The sequence below is a fragment of the Pristis pectinata genome, chromosome 3, assembly GCF_009764475.1.
Source record: "Pristis pectinata isolate sPriPec2 chromosome 3, sPriPec2.1.pri, whole genome shotgun sequence".
NCBI lineage: Eukaryota > Metazoa > Chordata > Chondrichthyes > Rhinopristiformes > Pristidae > Pristis > Pristis pectinata.
Window position 1 is genome coordinate 92082817 of NC_067407.1, and position 20618 is coordinate 92103434.

The following is a 20618-nucleotide window of genomic DNA, read 5'->3' on the forward strand; positions in this document are numbered from 1 at the left end:
ATGGCTGCAAGAACTTGCAACAGATCAGCAGGGAAGATCATGCTCAAATTAACAATGTCAGCTTCTATGCACCATTACACAGAGGAACATGGCAAAGCTGTTCTGCAAACCTAGTATTTGAAGTCCTCTCCCCTTGTGCAACTTTCATGCTGAAAAATTGGTGTGGAGCCATTTCGAGGCCAGGATATCATGCAATGGAACTTCAAGGAATATATTGAACCAATGTTAACAAACGTAATACATTGAGGCAGTGATAGCAAACCTGAAGTTGGCTATTACCAGCCTATGCCCATGTCTCCAAATCCATTAACTGTAGTTTAACTTAATAGAGAGCTGTAGATTTAAGTAATCTATTCTGCTTAGTAAACATCTCTAAGTTTCCCTTCTATTTTTCTTCATTTAATTCCAAAAATCCAAGGTGATCCAATTTGTCACCACAATTTTCAACCACCTTTCAGTGAAAACCTGAATCTCCAAGGTTACCACAGGTCTTCCCGTGCCCACCTTTACTTGAATGTCTCCCTTGTGCCTCTGTGACCAGAGCTCATCCACGCTATTCAAGATACAACCTCAAGAAAGCATCTCACACTGCCTGACTGATTGGTAATCCACTGGAATGGTAAAATGTACCCACTGCAAGCTATCAATGGCCATTTTTCTGTATGAATGGAATAATTAACTAATTTACAAGATCTAAAAAGGAATAAACTGCACAAAACCTCACATTCTTACATTTCAGAATTTGGTTATATCAAATTCACTGAAATGAAATATCCAGCTTGAAGAGTACTTCTGGCTAATTTTGGCCAGTTCAGAAAAAATTCTGTTATTTGCAAAGTTTTGGCCACTTCGGAAAAAATTACTGTTTAAACTTCTTTACACCACATAAGAAGTTACACACGAAATCGATCAAGTCATATCGGAAAGCAATTAATATTAGTACAATATCTTGTAAGTCCTCAGATGCTCCCAAAGAATTTGACAGTTTATCAGATTTTTTTAAAAGTGTAATCCCTATTGTAATGATGATGGCACAGCAGTTAATCAGCACACAGCAAGCTTCCACAAACAGCAATGTGATAACGACCAGATCGTGACCCTCTTTCACCGCTCCTCTTCTGTGGCTTCTGCTGCTCTCCTACTCCTTGACCACACTCTCACCCAGACTCGCTTCACCTATCGCTTGCCAGCTCTCGCTCCACACCTTCCCTCCACCTTTTTATGCCAGCTATTTCCCCTCTATCTTTCAGTCCAGATGAAGGGTCTCGACTTGAAGTATTAACTATCCATTTCCCCCACAGATGCTGTCTGACCCGCTGAGTTCCTCCAGCATCTTATGTGTTGCTCCAGATTCCAGTGTCTGCGGTCTCTTGTATCTCCATCTTTTTTGATGTTGTTGTTTGAGGGTTAAATGTCAATTCAGGACACTGAGAGGAATAGGAGAGCTCCACTTGAAAGGGCTGACAGACAGAGCCTCATTTCTGCACCTCATCTGAAAGATGGGACTTCTGACAATATTAACTATTTTTCAGGAACTGGGCATCCCAGATGTATGTTGACAATCCCTAATTGCCTTTGGCAAGGTGATGATGAGCCTTCATGAACTGCTGCAATCTTTCTGGTGAAGGTATCTCACAGCACAGCTGGGTTGAAATGCAGGAATGATGAATGACCAGAAATATACCTTCAAGTCAGAGGAACCTAACGACCGAGCCTCCTGTCCTTGCTATTCATTAGAAGAGGTCTCTGGTTTGGGAGGTGCTGTCGGATTAATCTGGGAGATAAATTTTGTAGATGGTACACGTTGCAGCTGTGTGGGAGAGAATGAATCTTTAGGGTGCAGGCTGAAGTGCCCAAACAAATGGGTCACTTTGGACTGGATTGTGTTGAACTTCTTGAGTGTTGCTGGAGCTGCACTGATCCAAGCGAGTGGAGAGTAGTTCATCAGACTCCTGACTTGTGCCTTGTAGAGGTAGAAAGGGACTGGGGTGTCAGGAGGTGAGTCACTCACCACAGAGTACAAAGCTTCTAAACTCCTTGTGTGTCCATTTTATTAACATGGCAAAAACTCTGGTCAATTGTGGCCCACAGGAATTAAAAGTTAATGTTGGGGGCCTTGTTGATGCTAATACCCTGAATGTCAAGAACGGGTGGTTTGATTCTCTTTAGTTGTAAATGGTCATTGCTTAACACTTTTGTGGTGCGATTGTTACCTGCCAATTGTCAAACCATGTCTGAATGTAGTCTAGGTCTTGTTGCATGCAGGCATGGGCTGTTTCATTTGCTGAGAAGTTGCAAATAGAGTTGAACATGTGCAATCATCAATGATAAGATATCTTTATTAGTCACATGTACATTGAAACACACAGTGAGATGTATCTTTTGCATAGAGTGTTCTGGGGCAGCCCGCCAGTGTCGCCACGCTTCCGTCGCCAACATAGCATGCCCATAACTTCCTAACCCGTACGTCTTTGGAATGTGGAAGGAAACCGGAGCACCTGGAAGAAACTCACGCAGACACGGGGAGAACGTACAAACTCCTTATAGACAGCGGCCGGAATTGAACCCGTATCGTTGGTGCTGTAATAGCGTTAAGCTAACCGCTACACTACCGTGCCTGAACATCCCCACTCTGACCTTATGATTGGAAGAAAGGTCATTGATAATACAGCTGAAGATAGTTGGACCTCAGACACAACCCTGAGGAACTCCTATATGATTTTATCGGGCTAAAGTGATTGACCTCCAACAATCACAGCCACTTTCCTGTGTGCCAGCCTAGTTTTTGTACTCAAGTCTCTGGAATACAATTTGAATCCTGAACTTTCTGACTGAGGTGCACAGCGCTGATCAAAGCCAGCTTATCGTAAAACTCATCAGAAAGTTGCTATGTTCCTTTTAGTACATGTTGAGCATGGCTGAAAAATTGCTTACACTGCTTTGGGAGCACTTTTTAAAGTCTTAATTCATGATCTTTAATTTACAGTGTTTTAAAAATATATGAATGACTTACAAGGCCAAGTTTTCATAGAGGCCACAAAAGCTATGTGAAAAATGATGTGTTCCATACTGAAAGAGTCCATGAAGGATTGCGCCTGTATCAGTATGCAAGCCAATTTCATTCCCTTCTTTTATGACAGTGGATATATAGTGCAAAAACTTGAGAGCATGTAGGCCACAGTACCACAGGGTGATGAATTAAGACCGAATCAACCAAAACTCCACAAGTTTTAAGGTACAATTTTTAAAAATGCTCCAACTATACTTGTATTTCTTCCTCAAAAGCCGCAGTTGCGTCATTGATTATAACTGGAGAAGAATATTTATTTTTGAATGGAAATTAATAATGTAAGTTTTAATAAAGTAAATTTTAGAAAGACTGACTCTCCCCTTCAGAGTGAGAAAGGTGAGCAAACAAGTTGCCTCCCCTTCAATATACTGCTTCAGTATTCTTGCAATGGCTAGAAAATGACTCATTTGTAGCCAAGCACAAAATGTGGCCAATTTCCTGATTGCTTGCACATAGAAAGGGAAAAATTTCAGAAGACACAGGTAAACTAATGTGTTAAGGCTGGTTCTATAGGAGGGAAAGCTTGTTCATCTCTAAGAGTGAGTATGTTTAGGGGTGTCAGAGATGTGATAATAATTAGGTGTGCTGTCATCTCACAGTATCCCATCCACCTCTGCAAATGGATCGGCAAGTAATAATGCAACAGATGCACAGAACATACAAGTTTGCATTAAAAACAAAAAGTGATTGTTTGCAAGTTCAGTAAACAATTCAAAACCACAATGAAAATCTGTCATGGCATTAAAGTGCTTTTGAGTTTCTTTCTGTGGTTTATAGGAAAAACCACAAGGGTAGTGGATGAATGGGGGCTGGTGCAATTTAAGAAACAGGCAGCAGAGTTTTGGATGACTTCATGTTTGTAGAGAATTAAACAAGAGAGCTTGGCTAATGAGTTTAGAATCTGCGTTTCTCCCTGGTGTCGGCACTGGTGCTGTTAGAAGAAGCTCATAATGAGAGGTTCCTGTGATGTTGATGACTGGTATTGCCACTTGTAGACAGTTGGACTTCTGCCCGAACAACTTAACAACCAGTTCATTAACTTGGATAGGACCGGACATTCCCTCTTTTTGCTGTGATCAAAGACTTTCTCTGTGTCACTATTTTCATGGGATTCATTCTAAGTCCAGGATTGAGGTTCACAGGTGATCATGTTAATCACCTACTGTTATTTGTAAATACACTTTACACATCCCTGCCATAAACACCAAAGACAATGCATTAGGGGAAGTGTGTATTTTGTTATGCAGTGGAATTATGAAGAAGTCATGGATGAACTACATTATCGATACAGTGCAGAATGCCTCCTGGTTCTTTTATTGGTTGCTTATTTTTCAGGGTATAGAAGGCGAAGAGGAAATTTGATGGAGATGTTCAAAGTAAATATGGAGCATCAGTTTCTGGTGGCTGAGGAGTTGATAACCTATGGACAGAGGTTCAAGGTGAACGGTAAAACAATAGGAGGTGACAAGAGGGAAATTATTTCACACAATGTCTGACTAAGATGCGTGTTGCCTGATAGGGCAGTGATTAGGATGGCAGAATGGCACTGCATTAGTGCCACTGCCATACAGCTCCAATGACCTAGGTTTGAGCCTGACCTCCGCTGCTGTCTGTGTGGAGTTGGGTGTGATCATGTTTTCTCCCGGTAGTCTGGCTTCCTTCGGCATCTCAGAAATGAGCTGGTAGGTTAAGTGGCCCATGTAAATTGCCCCTAGTGTAGGTGGGAGACAGATGCATCGGAGGAGAGTTGATGGGCATGTGAGAGAGAATAGGTTACAGGGAAATAAGTGGGGTGATCGAACTGATGAGAATGCTCTAAGAGCCGGCATAGGCTCAGTGGGCTGAATGTCTTCATTCTATGTCATTCAATTCCGGCCACCGTCTGTAAGGAGTTTGTACGTTTTCCCCGTGACTGTGTGGGTTTCCTCCGGGTGCTCCAGCTTCATCCCACATTCCAAAGACATACGGGTTAGGAAGTTGTGGGCATGCTATGTTGGCGCCAGACGTGTGGTGACACTTGCAGGCTGCTCCCAGAACACTCAACACAAAATATGCATTTCACTGTGTGTTTCATTATACATGTGACTAATAAAGATATCTTATCTTTAAATATGAAAAAAAATTGAGGATACAGGTTTCTTAGTAAGGTTCCAAAGGGAACTGGATAAATAGTTGAAGCAGAAGTTGTTGCAAAGATATAGAGCAAAAGCAGAGAGTGCAACCAAATGGAAAACTTTTTGAAAGGATGACATTGACTCAATAGGGTGCAATACAGTTTCATGATCATATGAAAATTTACTGCATGAATGGGATGCTGCAGTTCATTCTCCCACTAATGTTGCTGGATTAATGGGAAATTAGATTAAGAGATATGAAGGTAGAAAAGTAATGTCAAGCATTCAAAAGAATAATTCATAATTCTCAATGAATATTCATTCCCTTGAGGAATAAAAGCTCCTCTGGAAAAGTGCTAGAACCACAGTTAACTACGGTAGATAAGGATTATAGATTAAATGCATAAGCATTGGTGCCAAAAAGTGGGGTGCCTAAGGATTGAGAAGAGTTTTAAAATCAAACGATAACCAAGAAATTGATTAAGTAAACTGATTTCTGAGTTGAGAGGATTATCTGATTGAATGGATTGAGTAGGAAGAGCCCTTGCTCTCAGTACTTAGAAGAATGAGGTATGATCAAATTCTGACCTGAGGAGGAAATTTTTTTCGATCAGAGGGTTGGGTATCTTTGGAACTTTCTTCTCCAGAAGGCTGCTCCAGAAGGCTGTGGATGCTCAGTCATGGAGCTCATGTAAGAATGAGATAGGTCAATTTTTGGATGGTCAAGGAACAATTGAACAGTTGGACAGGGTTGGCCAAGTGCAAATGAGAAACAAATCAACCATGATCCAATGAATGGTGAAGCGGATTAGAGGGTATGTGTGGTTTATTCCTGGTTCCGTTTCCTATGATGTTAGTCAATTTGACTCCCAGCTGTAAAAATCCTAATCCTGCTCAACCATTGGGATTATAGCAGGACTCTACATACCCTGGCCAGTTACCTTGGTTAGTCCCATGCATTTCTGTGCCATTCTCCTCCTGATAATCAACCTCTCAGAGACAAGATGCTATTGAGACATGGCTTGCAGGGACCACATAGAACCATTGAGTGACTTCCTTGAAGGTGGTGGTAATTGCCAGGGAGCTTGTCATCTCATCAAATCACTCCCAAAGGTTATGAATGAAAAGATAGAAGCGACAAAAGAAACCAACACCACAACTATGCCAGCCTCAGCTGATCAGAGTGGCCATAGAACTTTGCACCAATCTTTCCTGAGCCAAGCACTCACCCCAGCCATCCTGAGGGAGATGACTTTATGTCCTCAATAATCCAGATCTTTTAGGTACCTTTCATTGCAGTTATGTTCAGGTTACTTCATTGTGTAAAGAGAATTAATAAATATCATCATAAATAAGGACAGGCTGAAATTTCTATCTTAAAATGAGCCAACATCATTGCTTAATTTTTTTCTCTTAGACTGCACAAGGCCAGGTTTACATTCGAGACCTTTAACACATTCAAAAATATGTGACCCATAGAAAAGAATTTCCAAAGAAAATGTCACAAAGTGTCTGCTTTTAAAACTGTCTCAATCTATATTTTAAAAAAAACAAGGACTCAGGCCGCAGGTTCAAGGCAGTTACCCTCTGTGCAGCAAGTTCACAATTTCAGGGGAGCTACTTTTGAGGAGATGTTAAGTCCCTCTCCACAAGAAAAGAGAGGAAATAACAGATTGAATCACCCTGGGCAATAATCTTGCACATCATAGCATCTGGTTTCATTAGGGGGCCACAGGCCTGCGAGGGGTTTAGCAGACTCTAGCCCAGTTAGTGATGGCGTTTGCAAAGAAACCCAAGAACGCCATTGAGAAAAAAAATTGCAGTCTCCCTCTTCAAGCAACTTCTGTAAAAATTGTTTTGCTTCTTTATATTTGACCATGTAGGAGTGTGCTTCAGAAGGAATTAAAGGTTGTGCAACACTCGTCTGAATCACTGCAACAACCGAAACTGTGCAGATATCTACAAAAGTTGTGAAATCATCTTGTTCTGCTCCTCCGCCCCCAGCCCTGATGATAAAAGCAGGGAGTAATTAAATCGTACAGGAGGTCCCAGATTGGATTACTGTTCACTGCTGAGCTGGCACGATCTCAGCTGGGATGGCAGTGGGAGCTCCAGAAATGGTATCAGGGACCCTGGGGTTTAGGGTAAGGGAAAACCTGCAGGGGTTCCTGCTCCTGATTTCTGTTCATTAACTCCCACTGATCAAGTGAGCATTGGGCTTGAGCTGGACTCTGAAGTTCCCTGCAGCTTGGTGACTTCTTGACTCAGCATGTGGGGAATGGACACTTTGCTGAGATAACCAAAGGACAGCCAACACCTGCTGGACAACACATCAGCAAGGAGCCATCAGAAGCAATAGTTACACTGGAGCACAGGGCAGACTAGCAATGGGTGGGACATGCACTGTACTAACACCTTGCACTTACACAGCAGTTTCTGTGTATGCTTACTGTAATGCAACTCCCAAGGGGCTTTGCAAGAGTGATTCTTCAGATGAAACTTGAAGCCAAGTCAGACAATGGGTTAATACAGCAAGTGGCCAAAAGCTTTTCAGAGAGTTTTGGTTTCAAGGAGTTGGAGATTTCCAGAGAGAATTCCAGAGCCATCGTGCCCAGGCATGACCACCAATGGTGGAGCAATGAAAGCAGGGGGATGATCCGAACTGGAGAAGTTCAGCAATGTTGGAAGTCAATGGTGCTGGAGTTCACCGAGATATGGAGGGGCAAGGCAAAAGAGGTGTTAGAAAACAATAATGAATTGCAATAATAAGGCTAAAGCAATTATGTGACCAAGCAAGATCCAAATAATTCAGCAGCTTTCCAGGGAGTGATTGAAGGAAGGTTCAGATGGTGGTGATGGTTAGGGTGCGAATGGATATATTGGTGTGGAAGAAACAGGCAACTTCCTATGGAATTCAGCCCCTTCGGGACTTCAGCTTCTTAGGGAAAGGAGGATATCCAGAAGCAGAAAGGTGGGCAAAGAAGAACTGGGGGCTTTAAGATTTTTATGCGATCTGCTTGAAACCCATGACCTGGCTGATACCAGGGATGAAAGGATTATTTTACAAAGAGAAATTGAGCAGAATGGAAATTTATTCTCTGGAGGACAGATGAATGAGGGGTGATCATCATTCATCAGGAGGGCTTAACAGGACTGATGGTGTGAGTCACATTCTTCTGGCTGGTAAGTGTGGAACCAGGAGTCACAGTATCAGGACAAAGGACTTAAGATGGAGAGGACTTTCTTTAATCAGTTGATTACTGGTATTGGAATTCTCCACCTCATTGCCTGTGGATGTTCAACCATTGAGTAAACTTAAGGATAAGATTGCAAGGTTTTCATACTTTAAGGGTATGAATGGATAATTGGATAGGGATGGGGAGTGGAGCTGAGGGTTGGGGTTGTTTATCTGTTATCTTATTTAATGACAGAGCAGTTTTATTGGGCTCTGTGTTTTATTCCTATTTCTAGAGTTCCTGCTAGACTTTAAGCTCCTAAGCATTTTCCCTGAAATTTCGGTAAGTCCCACTTAAATTGTAACTGGATGGGATTATATCCTGACTAATCACCCTGGTTTTGGTACTGCCTCATGGATTTGGCACAAGAGCCAATTCCGAAATAATAGTGGGTGCCTGGGTTATCGCAGTTTTGCTGAGGCGCCTGGGTGGCACCTTGAATTTCCACTGGAAGCCCGGGAAATAACCATATCCAGGTCTGGAAACATACAGGGAAGACCAGGGCACTGAGTAGACTTCCTCAAAACAAGAGTTCAATTGTCAACTGCCTCCTTTCCAAGCATATTTTAGATGTACGGCAGCTCCAATGTCTTCGAAGAAGGAAGTGAAGGGAAAGAAGAGAACACCGGCTTCTGGCTTCACCCCCTCCAAAAACGTGTAATACCCTGGAGGACCAAAATATTGTATCCGTGTGCTGAGGTTCAACCTGTACTCCTGTGTTTAAAAAGCAGGGTTCATAAGTACCGCTGAATGAAATAGGGATTAAATTGTAGGTATACTATGACATCAAGATACTACAATATCGCAACACAATGGGCATTAAATATATCCTCTACTATCTTCCCTCACCTGTTCTCCCACGGCACACTCATACCCAACCAAATAAAAAACTGCTCTGATAATAAAAGGAGCAGAAGGTAGCATGTCGGTATGCAAGACATGTTTTTCAATGTATCTCGGTACAAGTGACAATAATAAACCAATACTAATACCAATACCAATGAATCCTTTACAGACGAGGTGAGTGGCTGCCTTACGTTTGGTGATGAATCATTTGGGTGCAAGATTTACAGAGTGTGTAATTCATGGATTGAGACCATTTTGTTCTGCTTGCTGCCACATCAGCCAAGCTCAACCAGTGGAGCATAACATTTCAAGGCTAAACCTAGAGCCTGCTGAACTAGATAGCTCAGTTGCAAAAATTTGTTACCAACTGAATTATTAAGAGCTTTATGCCAATGGTGTTGAAATATTTGATCTTCATTTCACAAGTTTTTTGTAGCACTGATAAAGCCAATTGATTTACTGGCTTTATCAGTGCTACAAGGAACATGTGAGATGCAGACAAATATCTCAACTTTACTGATTTAAAGTCCTTAATAGTTCAGTTCGTAAAAAGTTTTTGAAGCTGAGCCATATAGTTTAGAAGGCTCCAGGTTTGATCTTCACTGCGTAGTGTTCCACCGGATGAATTCGGATGATGTGGTAACAGGGACAATAAACTGCCCTTAGTGCCCTTGGTGTAGAGACATGAAAAGTCAGTAAAGTTTTCAGTTCCTAAGGGGCATCCATGGGCTTGACTGGAACGTCCACAAGTGTGGATGGATGGCAAGAACATCAAGCTTAGCTCTGAAGCCCCCCACCAACCCATGTACATAACCTCTGGGATGAACTAGCAGTGATCCTTGGAACCACACCTCAGCAGCCATCCATGCTTCATGAGTTAAAGAGGGGCAGGTGCATGGAAATTATCAGTTTTTTTTTAACGTTGATCCAATGCTTTAAAGCAACATAGCAGGATCCATGTATGTCTTAAGTGGCCAAAATTCTGGCCATGTGCCGTTAGTGCGTGACATTCAGAGTTGTACCTACTGCTTTTCCCCAGCACCAGACAACAATTTTAAATTCTTTAGGAAGGGAATGGTCGGGGAACAGAACCAGAACTGAATTTTCATTCATTTTAAAGAAGTTGAGAATAGCAAGGACACCACAGGATACTAACAAATAAATGTCAGTATGTTTGTCAGAGAGCCATAGAGTCATACAGCACAGGAACACAGGCCCTTCAGCCCACCACATCCATGCTGACCTTTTTGCCCATCTACACTTATCCCATTTGCTTGCATTAGGTCAATATCCCTCGATGCCTTGCCTATTTACGGCCCTATCCAAATAATGCTTAAACATAGTGATTGTATCAGATTCCACCACCTCCTCTGGCAGTAAGTTCTCGATATCAACCATTCCCTTTTAAAAAAATATTCCCTTCAAATTCCCCCTTAAAACTCTTTCCTCTCACCTTAAACCCATGCACTCTTGTTTTTGACACCCCAACAATGGGAGAAAGATTCTGACTACCCTATCAATGCCTCTTAGAATTTTATATACCTGTGTCAGGTTACCCCCTACCACCTACACTCCAGGGAAAACAAACCCAGCCTATCCAATCCCTCCCCATAAGCAAAGTCATCCAATCCGGGCAACTTCCTGTGAACCTCCTCTGCACTTTCTCCAGCATAACCACATCATTCCTATAGTGTGGTGACCAGAACTGCACACAATATTCCACATGCAGTCTAACCAGAGATTTATAAAGTTGCAAAATAACATTCAAAACTTAATTTTTTTTATGCTTCAACCTATGAAGGTTGAGGCATAAAAAACCTATTTACCTGTGTTGCCACTTTCAGGGAACCATGGATTTGAACCCCAGGTCTCTCTGTTCATCAACATTTCTTAGTGCCCTACTATTTATTATAAATCTCCCACCCCTATTTGACTTCCCAAATAGCATCACTTCAAATTTTTCAGGATCAAATTCCATCTGCCAACACTCTGCCCAATTTTCCATCTGATCTATACCTTGCTGTAGCTTTAAACCATCTTTCTCACTCTCCAGAAAGCCACCAACTCTCGTGTCATCCCCAAACTTACTAATCATACTTACTACATTCACATCTGAGTTGCTAATGTTTATCAGAATCAACAAGGGTCCCAGTGGTGATCCCTGTGGTACCCCACTAATCACAGATTTCTGATCAGAAAAGCATCCTTCCACCACTACCCTCTGCCTCCCATCACCAAACCAATTTTGGATCTAATTAACCAGCACCCTTGGATCTCATATGCGCTGACCTTCTGGACCAACCTACCATGTGGGACTTTGTCAAATGCCTTACTCAAGTCAATATAGATGGCATCTACTACCCTACTTTCATCAACCTTCTTAGTTACTTGCTCAAAAAACTCAATCAAATTAGTGAGGTGTGATTCCCTCCACACAAAGCCCTGCTGACTATCCCCGATCAGCCCCTGCCTTTACAAATGTACATAAGTCATATCCCTTAGGATCTTCTCTAATAATTTCCCTAATACTGATGTAAGGCTCATTAGCCTGCAGTTAACTGGCTTCTCCCTGCTGCCCTACTTAAATAAAGGAACAAGATGAGCTATCCTCCAGTCTTTTGGCACCTCACAGGTGGCTAACAAAGATGCAAGAATTCTCTCAGGGCCCCAGCTACCTCCTCCCTTGTTTCCCATAGAAACCTGGGATAGATCTCATCCAGCCCTGAGGATTATCAATCCTTGCATCACTTGGCATCTAACATCTCCTTCTTCTTAATACTGACCTGCTCCAGATTACCACGTAACTCTCCCTGAACTCACTATCTTCCTTGTCCTTCTCCTTCTCCTTGGTGAAAACAGAATTGTTTAGCACCTCGCCCACGTCATTTGGCTTCACACTTAGATTACCCCTTTGGTCCCTAAGGGGATCCACTCCGAAATTCTTGTCTCCACTTCTTAATGTCATGCCCCTAAACTGCTTTAATTAACTTGTTTTCACACCTCTACTAAAATAGCAGAGAAAAAATAATTTGAGATAAATCATGTGAGCTTGAGAATTATAGAATACAGGGCAGCCTTTAGTTACTCAGGCACATCATGCGCTACCTCAGAGAGTAACTCAAAACTTTGCTGTGTTCCCAAAGCAATCACAATCTCTTTGTTGATATGCTACAGTTACTTAGGAACAAGGGTGGACTATATAGCCCCCTTGTGTCTGTTCCACCATTTGCTGAGATCTTGACTGATCGCTATCTAACTTTCTAAACCACTTTTTTTCCCCAAAATCCTTTAATAACTTTAGTTAAGTTACTTTAACTTGACATTTGATCTAACATCAACTGTTGTTTATAGAGGACTGTTCCAAATCTTTACCACAAACAGAAGCAATACTGAAAGTCTCATTACCAGAAGTGAGACTCAAACCCACATGAACATTCATTCTTTTAACCTCAAGTCCATCCCCTTAAACACTCAGCCAACATGGAAAAATGTTAGTAACAAAATTTGTTTGGGATGAACTTTGAAATGACAAAGGTATTAAAAAAGTGTGCCAAGTCCTTTTTTATATCTTTTTCCTTCTCCTGAGAGGTTATAATCAAAATGTTATCAAAACTTTAGCACTGTAAAGCAAAACAGAAATTCTAGCTCAAGAAAGAAATAACCCAAGCCTTTTTTCACAAGTCAGAGTTCATTAAAAAAATTATAAAGGGAAAAAAAAATGGAAAAAGTGTTTAGTATTGAAAGAATTCCTCATTTCTACTAGCACACCTGAACTCCAAGCCTGAACCAGTTAGTTAAAGCTAGCTTTAGAAAACAAGCACCTATTAGTTACATAGGAACATTAAGTGCTACCTCAGAAAGTTACTTTCAACTTTGCTGTGTTTCCAAAGCATTATAACCTCATCACCCTTTCTGACAGATAACAAAAGTTTATAGCAAATCCACACCAAGCCATGCACCAGGAAGTTGTCATAGTAGCAGAGAGTAAAGCTGGGAAAAAAAACTCTAAAATTCAATCCATAAATCTGTTAATGACTATTTCATTTGGTATATTTTAAGTCCCCTTAAAACTGGGACCTCAGAACGAAAAGGTATCATTCAATTAAAAGAAGTATGTATATATTTAAAAAGTTGAAACATATATAAAGTAAACTGATTAGTTTTGTTATGACAGTAAAGTCCTTCATTAATTTAGTGGTCAGTCACTCCCAGCATTCATTATCAAGTTATTTACCAGATAATGGCTCTCCCAGTGAATGGCTTGAGGATGATTTTCGCCTGCGCGACTTGAATACAGTTACTACTGGGGACTTGCCTGCTCGATTAGATTGGTCAATCATGGGCTGGACTATCCTTCTCCTGGCATTTATGAACCTGTGTGAAGGAGAAAAAGAGAAAGTTACTTTGAAGGAGGTGAAAAGAACCAACTAAAATGCTGATAACCTTCACAAGCAACGTATGGAGTGGAACCTGTGTAGATTCTGTGATTAACACGTGACTCTTCCTAGCCTGCTGTTTGCTTCAAGACCCCTCTAACCTTTGCTGGCCTGTTGTGAGTGTGAGCTCAGGGCTTCAGGTTTTGATTTATGTCCTTCTGTTTTTTGCCGCAGCTGGACATTTCCATTTCATCTTTTAGGGAGGGCAATAATTAGACTTTCTAGGAAACAATGCCCAACACTGCTCTCTCTTCTCTTTCAAGACAAAATAATTGGCACCGATAAAGAAACGTCGCTCACATGAGCATCTGTTGCCTCACCTAATTAGGGAAGAATCTCCCCTTTGTCCCACTCCTTCTACCCTACTAACTCCATTTAAAACCCCGTGTTAAGAAAATGAACTGTGATGGTGGTATACGATCAAAAATAAAAGGGAATGTCTGGAGTTTTTATCACCACTAACTATTACTGCTGAGGGAGACCAGCACAAGGCATTCCATTTAAAGCTTCTGTCTTTTCCTCCCCTACCCTTTATGTAAAGTTTAGGGTCAAACAGAGGTCACTGGTATACAACCACTGACCTTCTAACTCCCATTTTCAGCAACAGTTTGCAGCCTAGTTTACAAAAAAAAATCCACATAAAATCCTTCTGGACAAAGCGTAGATGGCAAAAGGGCAGAATAAAGATGTTCTAAAATGCAAACAAGTAAGCATATTTAGAGGAAGGTTTAAAATATAGACCGATCCAGTAATCTGCGGGAAACCTGCAGCTCAACTTTATGTCAAGCTTGTATAGGAGTTCCAGGGGGCAAAAGTTAGTCAAATTAACCAAAACCCATGCAGAGGCTCCAAACTGGTTTAACTGAGTCAGAAATTCAACTCTTAAGTCACCAACTTGCCTTGCAATACTTCTCTTCGTTTTTCTCCCTTATTTTCTTTCAGTTGAATGGAAGAGGAGCTAACATTTCCACTTTGTCAGAAAATTACCAGTTCAAAATACAAAGTGTATAACTGTTTCAAGAAGCATTTGCAGAAACATTGTAAAGTGCAACATAGGTAAACAACTATTTTAAAACGGGAAATGATACAGTTCTGATCTGCAATGGAGTCCATTTTTTGCACTGGTTGATACTTTAATATGTTTACATTTGTTCATACTGTTGCAGCTATTTTAAGTGAGTGCTGTTGTAGCCGCACACAACGCGCTACTCAAGGAACACACAGAAGCAGAGAGTACTGAACTTAGAAACCTTTACTGATTCCCAAAAAAACGCACGAGAAACTCTCTACCCAAGGGCCCCTGCGACCTGCGGGGCGGAAGTGACGTCCGACTGTCCCCGGAGGGTCCGCCCCGAGCAGGTAGTTCAAAACGCGCTACCGCGTGTCTGCCCGCGGCTCCCGATGGCAGTTCGAGTCCCGCGTGTGCGGGCCACCACACTATTATATTTCAGACAAATACACTGACTTGTGTATTTAAGGTTGAAATTAAAGCTGCAGATGTTATTTCCATGCTTTCTGCTTGCACCCTTCTGTGCCACAGTTACCTAAGAAGCCTAGGTTAATAGACCATGCATTTAGCCAGGTTGAAGGCACAGTTTGCATATATACAATCATAGAATGGTTGCACCATTGGAGGAGTCCATTCTGCCCATCGAGCCCATGCTGGTCCTACGCGAGAACAGTCCAGCTAGTCCCACTCTCCCATCCTCTCCCCATAGCTTTGTAAATTCTTTCCTTTTAGATAGCTATCCAGCAACCTTTTCAACACAACAAATGAATCTACCTCCATTACTATCATTGGAAATGCACCTCAGAACCAAACCATTAAAAAAAAGTTTCCTTGTGCTACTTTTGGTTCTTTAACCAATGACGTTCATTCTATGACCCCTGGTTCTTGACCACTCCCCCCCCCCCCACCTATTTTGCTCTAACTACTCTGTCAATGCCATTTACAATTTTAAATACCTTTATTAGATCTCCTTGCAACATTCTCTGATCCGTGGAGAACAACCCTAATCTATCCACATAACTAAACTCCCTCATCTCTGGAATCACTTTGGTCAATCCCTTCTGTGTCTTCCCTAGAAACTTTACATATTTCCTATGAAATGATGCTCAATATTAGACACAATATTCCAGTATGAAGTTTTATGACCCTATTTGCTCTTCTATTCTAAGTCATTGTTTAGAAAGCTCAGGATCTCGTATATTTTTATAACTATTTTCTTAATGTGCCCTGCCACCTTCAATGAACTATTTCAGTTTACCTTTTTCAGTATTAACTTTCATCTGCCATCCATCTGTCCATTCCACCAGCCCATCTCTATCACTTTAGTCTATTGTCATGCTACCTACAGCTTGCTGTGCCTTCAAGTTTATATCATCTGCAAATCCCCATCCACCGAAGTACAAAAGTAGTGATCTTAGTACTGGGTAACTCCCCTGTACTATTGCACCCAAAGTGAAAAATAATTTTTCATTACTACACATTTCTTGAAATATGAACATTTGATTTATGAACTTTTGCTATAATGTCATTGACTCATTAGGGTATGTTTAATCAGTTTTCACTATTCACTATAACAAATAATACATCACGCTCTGCCCATAGGAATGCATTGAATTAAAATACCTCCATGCATTTCCCTCAGCCTTTTCAATTTACAAAATGTTGCTTAGTAAGTCTTTTCTATGAATGCATCCCTTATGTAAATGGCTATACTCTCTGTTTCAGTTTCTCATTTCATTGACAAATGTCTATCAACATTTTCATTCTATGGGTTTCAATCTTGATGTCAAGCTTGGTACATGGCACCTTATTAAATGACTTTGGCAGTCTATATATGCTACATCAGCTGGTTTCCCTCATTGACACTCTCTGTTACTTCATCAAGATATTCTCTCAAGTTAATTAGAATGGAATTGCATTTAACAAATCCATGCTGATTTTCTCTAATCAAATAAACCTATACTAGTGATTTTTAATTCTGTTTTTGATTTTTGTTTTCTATCACGTTCCCTACCAACTAAGTTAAATTGACTGATCTGTGGTTACTGGGTTTATCCCTTCTCCCTTTTCAAAGAAGGTTGTAATATTTACAATTTTCCAGTCCTCAGGCTATGAATCTTTGGATGTTTGTAAGATTATGGCTGGGTCATTGCAATTTTCTCCCTTATTTCCCTCAGCAATCTTGAAGACATCCATCCCATCTGGACTAGGTGCTCTTGTGTCACGTAATCTAACATAAAAGCAACTTAGCAAAGTCTTGGGGAAACACTGATTCCTCCCACAGGGAAGAGCAATCAAGAAGAAAAAAAAACGGTCTAATGGTGCAATAGTAAAGGGCATAGAGAGGTCCCCTTGTGCCAGGTCCTTTGATCTTTCAGTCAAGTAATAGGGAAGTGAGGGTAAGCGAAGGTGTTTATAATTTAGTAAGGAGAAAATATGAATATTATCCATATAGGTCCAGCCTAACTGAGGGGAAGGTATATCATAGCACTGTCAGTTAACTACATTTCAATATGTTCCTACCAGCCACCCAATATTCCACTGTCATCTGCATTACCCCATTCATGCTGCTCTTTTCTTTAAAACTTAACGACTAATTTATTCAACCAACCCTCACTTTTCTTGCCTTGCTGGCATGGCACTGTTGCTCCATCTTGGTTGGCAGTGAGGTGCAGCAGCTCCAAAGATAATACCGGCCTTATTAAGGAGAAACATTCCTGTCTCTCCAGAGGCAAATAAAACAGGTAGGCAGCCCTGGCTGCCCTCCTCTTGATCCGCTCCCTCGTTGTGCAGCTTTTAGTTCCATTATACAATGAGTTCAAGAGCCTCTCCTATGCTCAATCAGCCTTCTAACAAAGATTTTATTTTCCAGATATGTTAAACTCATGAGTGCAGACAGAAAAAACCTGTCTCAGTGATGTAAATTTCAATAGCTTGGATCGAATCATGAACCATTTTGAAATCAGGAAGACCGGAAATACAAAACCACATACTTTCTCTCACACGGTCTAGACATGACAACAGCTAGACTACATTAATAACCAGAATTAGAATGAATTATCAGAACATTTTCAATCAGCATATTTTCTTCCAAAAAACACTGCCTGACAGTGTGATTTTTTACTGTAATTAGTGCTGTAAAAGATTGATTAATTCTTCCCTGTTATTAAAGCCACAGGTGTAGAAGAAGCAGATGGGGTATGAATTACGGCAACTGAAATAATGAAAATGTCTTCTTATTACACAATGAAATACCACAGAGTGTAGCAGTAGACTGGGGATGGCATAGGTTATCTCTATTGTGTCTTCCCCAACGCATTCTTGCAACCAGTACAGCAGAAGAATACTCTTTCATCTGTGCAGACCAACAAACCTTCCTGTTGCAAGCATAGAGAATCCTCATTCACCCTCCCCCCTCTGCCCCCATACCACCACTACTTCCCCCCCCCCCAACTCCTCACTCTCCCATGGCACACCGAATCTTCTAAATTCCTCTCCTAGCAGGAAGCCAGTGGAACTAAAGGTTTCCTGTGAACTTCTGAAACTAAAGCACAACTGTCACTATTTTCTATAGCTTTCTATCAACTCCTTTATCCTGGAAAATGCAATTAGATTGTAGCTGAAAAAAGACAATGCTCCTTAAAGGGTGATGCAACATATTGGCGTTACAAAGATGTGCCGAGATTCCCCATCTGGCACACGTGGAAGGTTTGGCAAGAAGCAATATGTGCTTTTTCTATGGTAATTATTTCTTTGCAGTGTTCTCTGATTTATTGCAGTAAAAGTTCCAAAAATCCATAGCATTAAAAAAGAAACAAAAATGCTTGTCCTCCAAGCTTATTTGAACAAACAGCTAGAGCTCGTTTTGCCAACATTTGTTACATCAACAACTTATATTCAGAATGTATTTTGCAAGAGCCCACTGGGATCATTTCTACCTCCGCAATGTGTCTGTAGGCTGCAGCAGGATACAAGGACACTTTCCTTCTGGCCAAAGTAATAAAATGTCAGAATGTTCTTGCTCCACCCAGCAGGGTCATTCTTGGGTCAGCTTCTCATCTCTATAATAAGTGTTTAAATAAACTAGTCCAGCTGTCTTGTTTCTGTGCAGCCCATCAGACTTCCATCTTGTTCTCCCCGCAATCATTGCCCAGCATGCCTTGCACGTTGATCACCTCACTCAACATCAGCCTTTACCAGAGCACAGCCACATTATGCCCTCCAAAATGTAAGTGATTCAAAAAAGGATTGCGAGAGGCACACTTAAACTCATACAAAATGATGCAAAGAAAGATCCATCCAAATATTAGCACACTGATAGGCTGCAGCACAGTGAAGCTTTATTATCATCTTTGACCAAAGTGTAAAAGGTGAAGAATGTGATATCACATTTTAGGGGTTCCCTCAAAACCGCATTTATAGAAACCACAGCAGCATGATTTAAAAGTGTGATTCTTTTCTAAACAGAGCACTCAATTTTACTGATATACTTATTTAAATAAATGAAAACTCTTGTTACACCTTCCTAGTTCATTATGACGTCCAAACTGAAAGCATTAATCTCCAGGAGCATTGAGAAGACAGATTTCCTACATGTTTAGCTCTGAATCAAGATGCATATCTTCTCTTTCTGCAGTTTACCTAAAACCAGATCAATCCATTACTGTGCTTGGTTTCTAACAACAATAAAACGTATACTTTCACAGCATCTTATCACATTACACCTTCTCCATATATCGAATGGCTTTACTTTGAAAAAGTCAGATGTATCATTGCTTAGGCAAACAAGACAACCATTTTTGTATACAGCAAGATCCAAAGACACCAATTAAGTAAATCACTGATATGTCTGCTCTCAAAGTCCCTGACTGAGTAAGGCTGGTTGGGGGTGGCAGGGGGGTCGTACTGTGGGATCTTTAACATCCATTCAACAGCTAAACAGAATCATCATCTAATATCTCATTTCAGCAGTGACCATTTTTCATTAAGGTGAAGTCAAATGACCTGGCACTGCCAGTACATTGGCCTTCAGAAAATGTGGTCACTTCTATTGATTGATTGTATGACATTTTGTAAAACCTAAACAAAGCCGCAGAGATCTAATAGACACAGCGCTAGAACAACAAGGGGCCATACAAATCCCAGTGTCAGCAACAGGATCTGTTGTTTCACAGTATGATTTCTTCGTTGAGGCAACATTTGTAGTAATTTAGCAAAGCAAAGTATTTCCTTTTATGTCCTGTGATACTTCACAAAGATTACCTTTCCTGGTGAATAGTTTACATAAGGATTGCTGCCTTCAGCAAGCATATACTTCTTCAGTTACAATGAAAGATTGTCAATGGGAGAATTTCCACTCTGTTTCCTTCAGATGGAACTTCAGTGTAGTAATCCAATGGTGTGGCTGAACATTGCTATTTTTCCCTATTTGGCCTTTTCTTAAATAAAATCCCAACTGGTTTGACAACATGGAACCAGAACAGAGAGTTCAATAACAGCAGGATTTACCATATACATATTTTGCCTTAGCTGGGCAGTGTTATCACCAACAAAAATAATATTTATTTCAGTCTGCCTCATCTTGGAGATGGGCAAATGATTAAGCATTTCTGTTTAAAATTGAAGATAATACTGAAGTAAGCTAAGTGTTTACATACTGCTGAATGCCACTCAGAGTGACTCAAACTACTTCAGGGACATCAGGCTGGAACCTCCCCCAAAAATGGGTGGTTTCTGGTTTGGTGGCTTTCAAAATCCAGATCCAATCAACCCACACATGGGTTTACCAGAGGTGAAACAAGGGGCAGGATATGGGACTGGGTTGGAATGAGATTATTTTAGTTAGGCTGCCAAGCTCTGATTAATCAGTTTTACAAGTTTAGTCGTGGCTGGCTGAGGGTCCCAGGC

At 41.0% G+C, this 20618-nt stretch overlaps 1 protein-coding gene across 4 annotated transcripts in view; it reads right to left on the bottom strand.

Annotated features, from left to right (window-relative positions):
• Positions 1-20618, bottom strand: part of LOC127568334 (homeobox protein Meis1) — a 196956-nt gene that overhangs the window by 20634 nt on the left and 155704 nt on the right. For 2 of the 4 annotated variants that reach the window (XM_052011954.1, XM_052011956.1), the window contains exon 10: positions 13582-13640. In XM_052011954.1, the coding sequence (XP_051867914.1) occupies positions 13582-13640 (59 nt within the window). Of the gene's footprint in view, positions 1-13500; positions 13641-20618 lie in introns of all 4 variants that reach the window. The other 2 variants (XM_052011953.1, XM_052011955.1) reach the window with 1 other exon arrangement.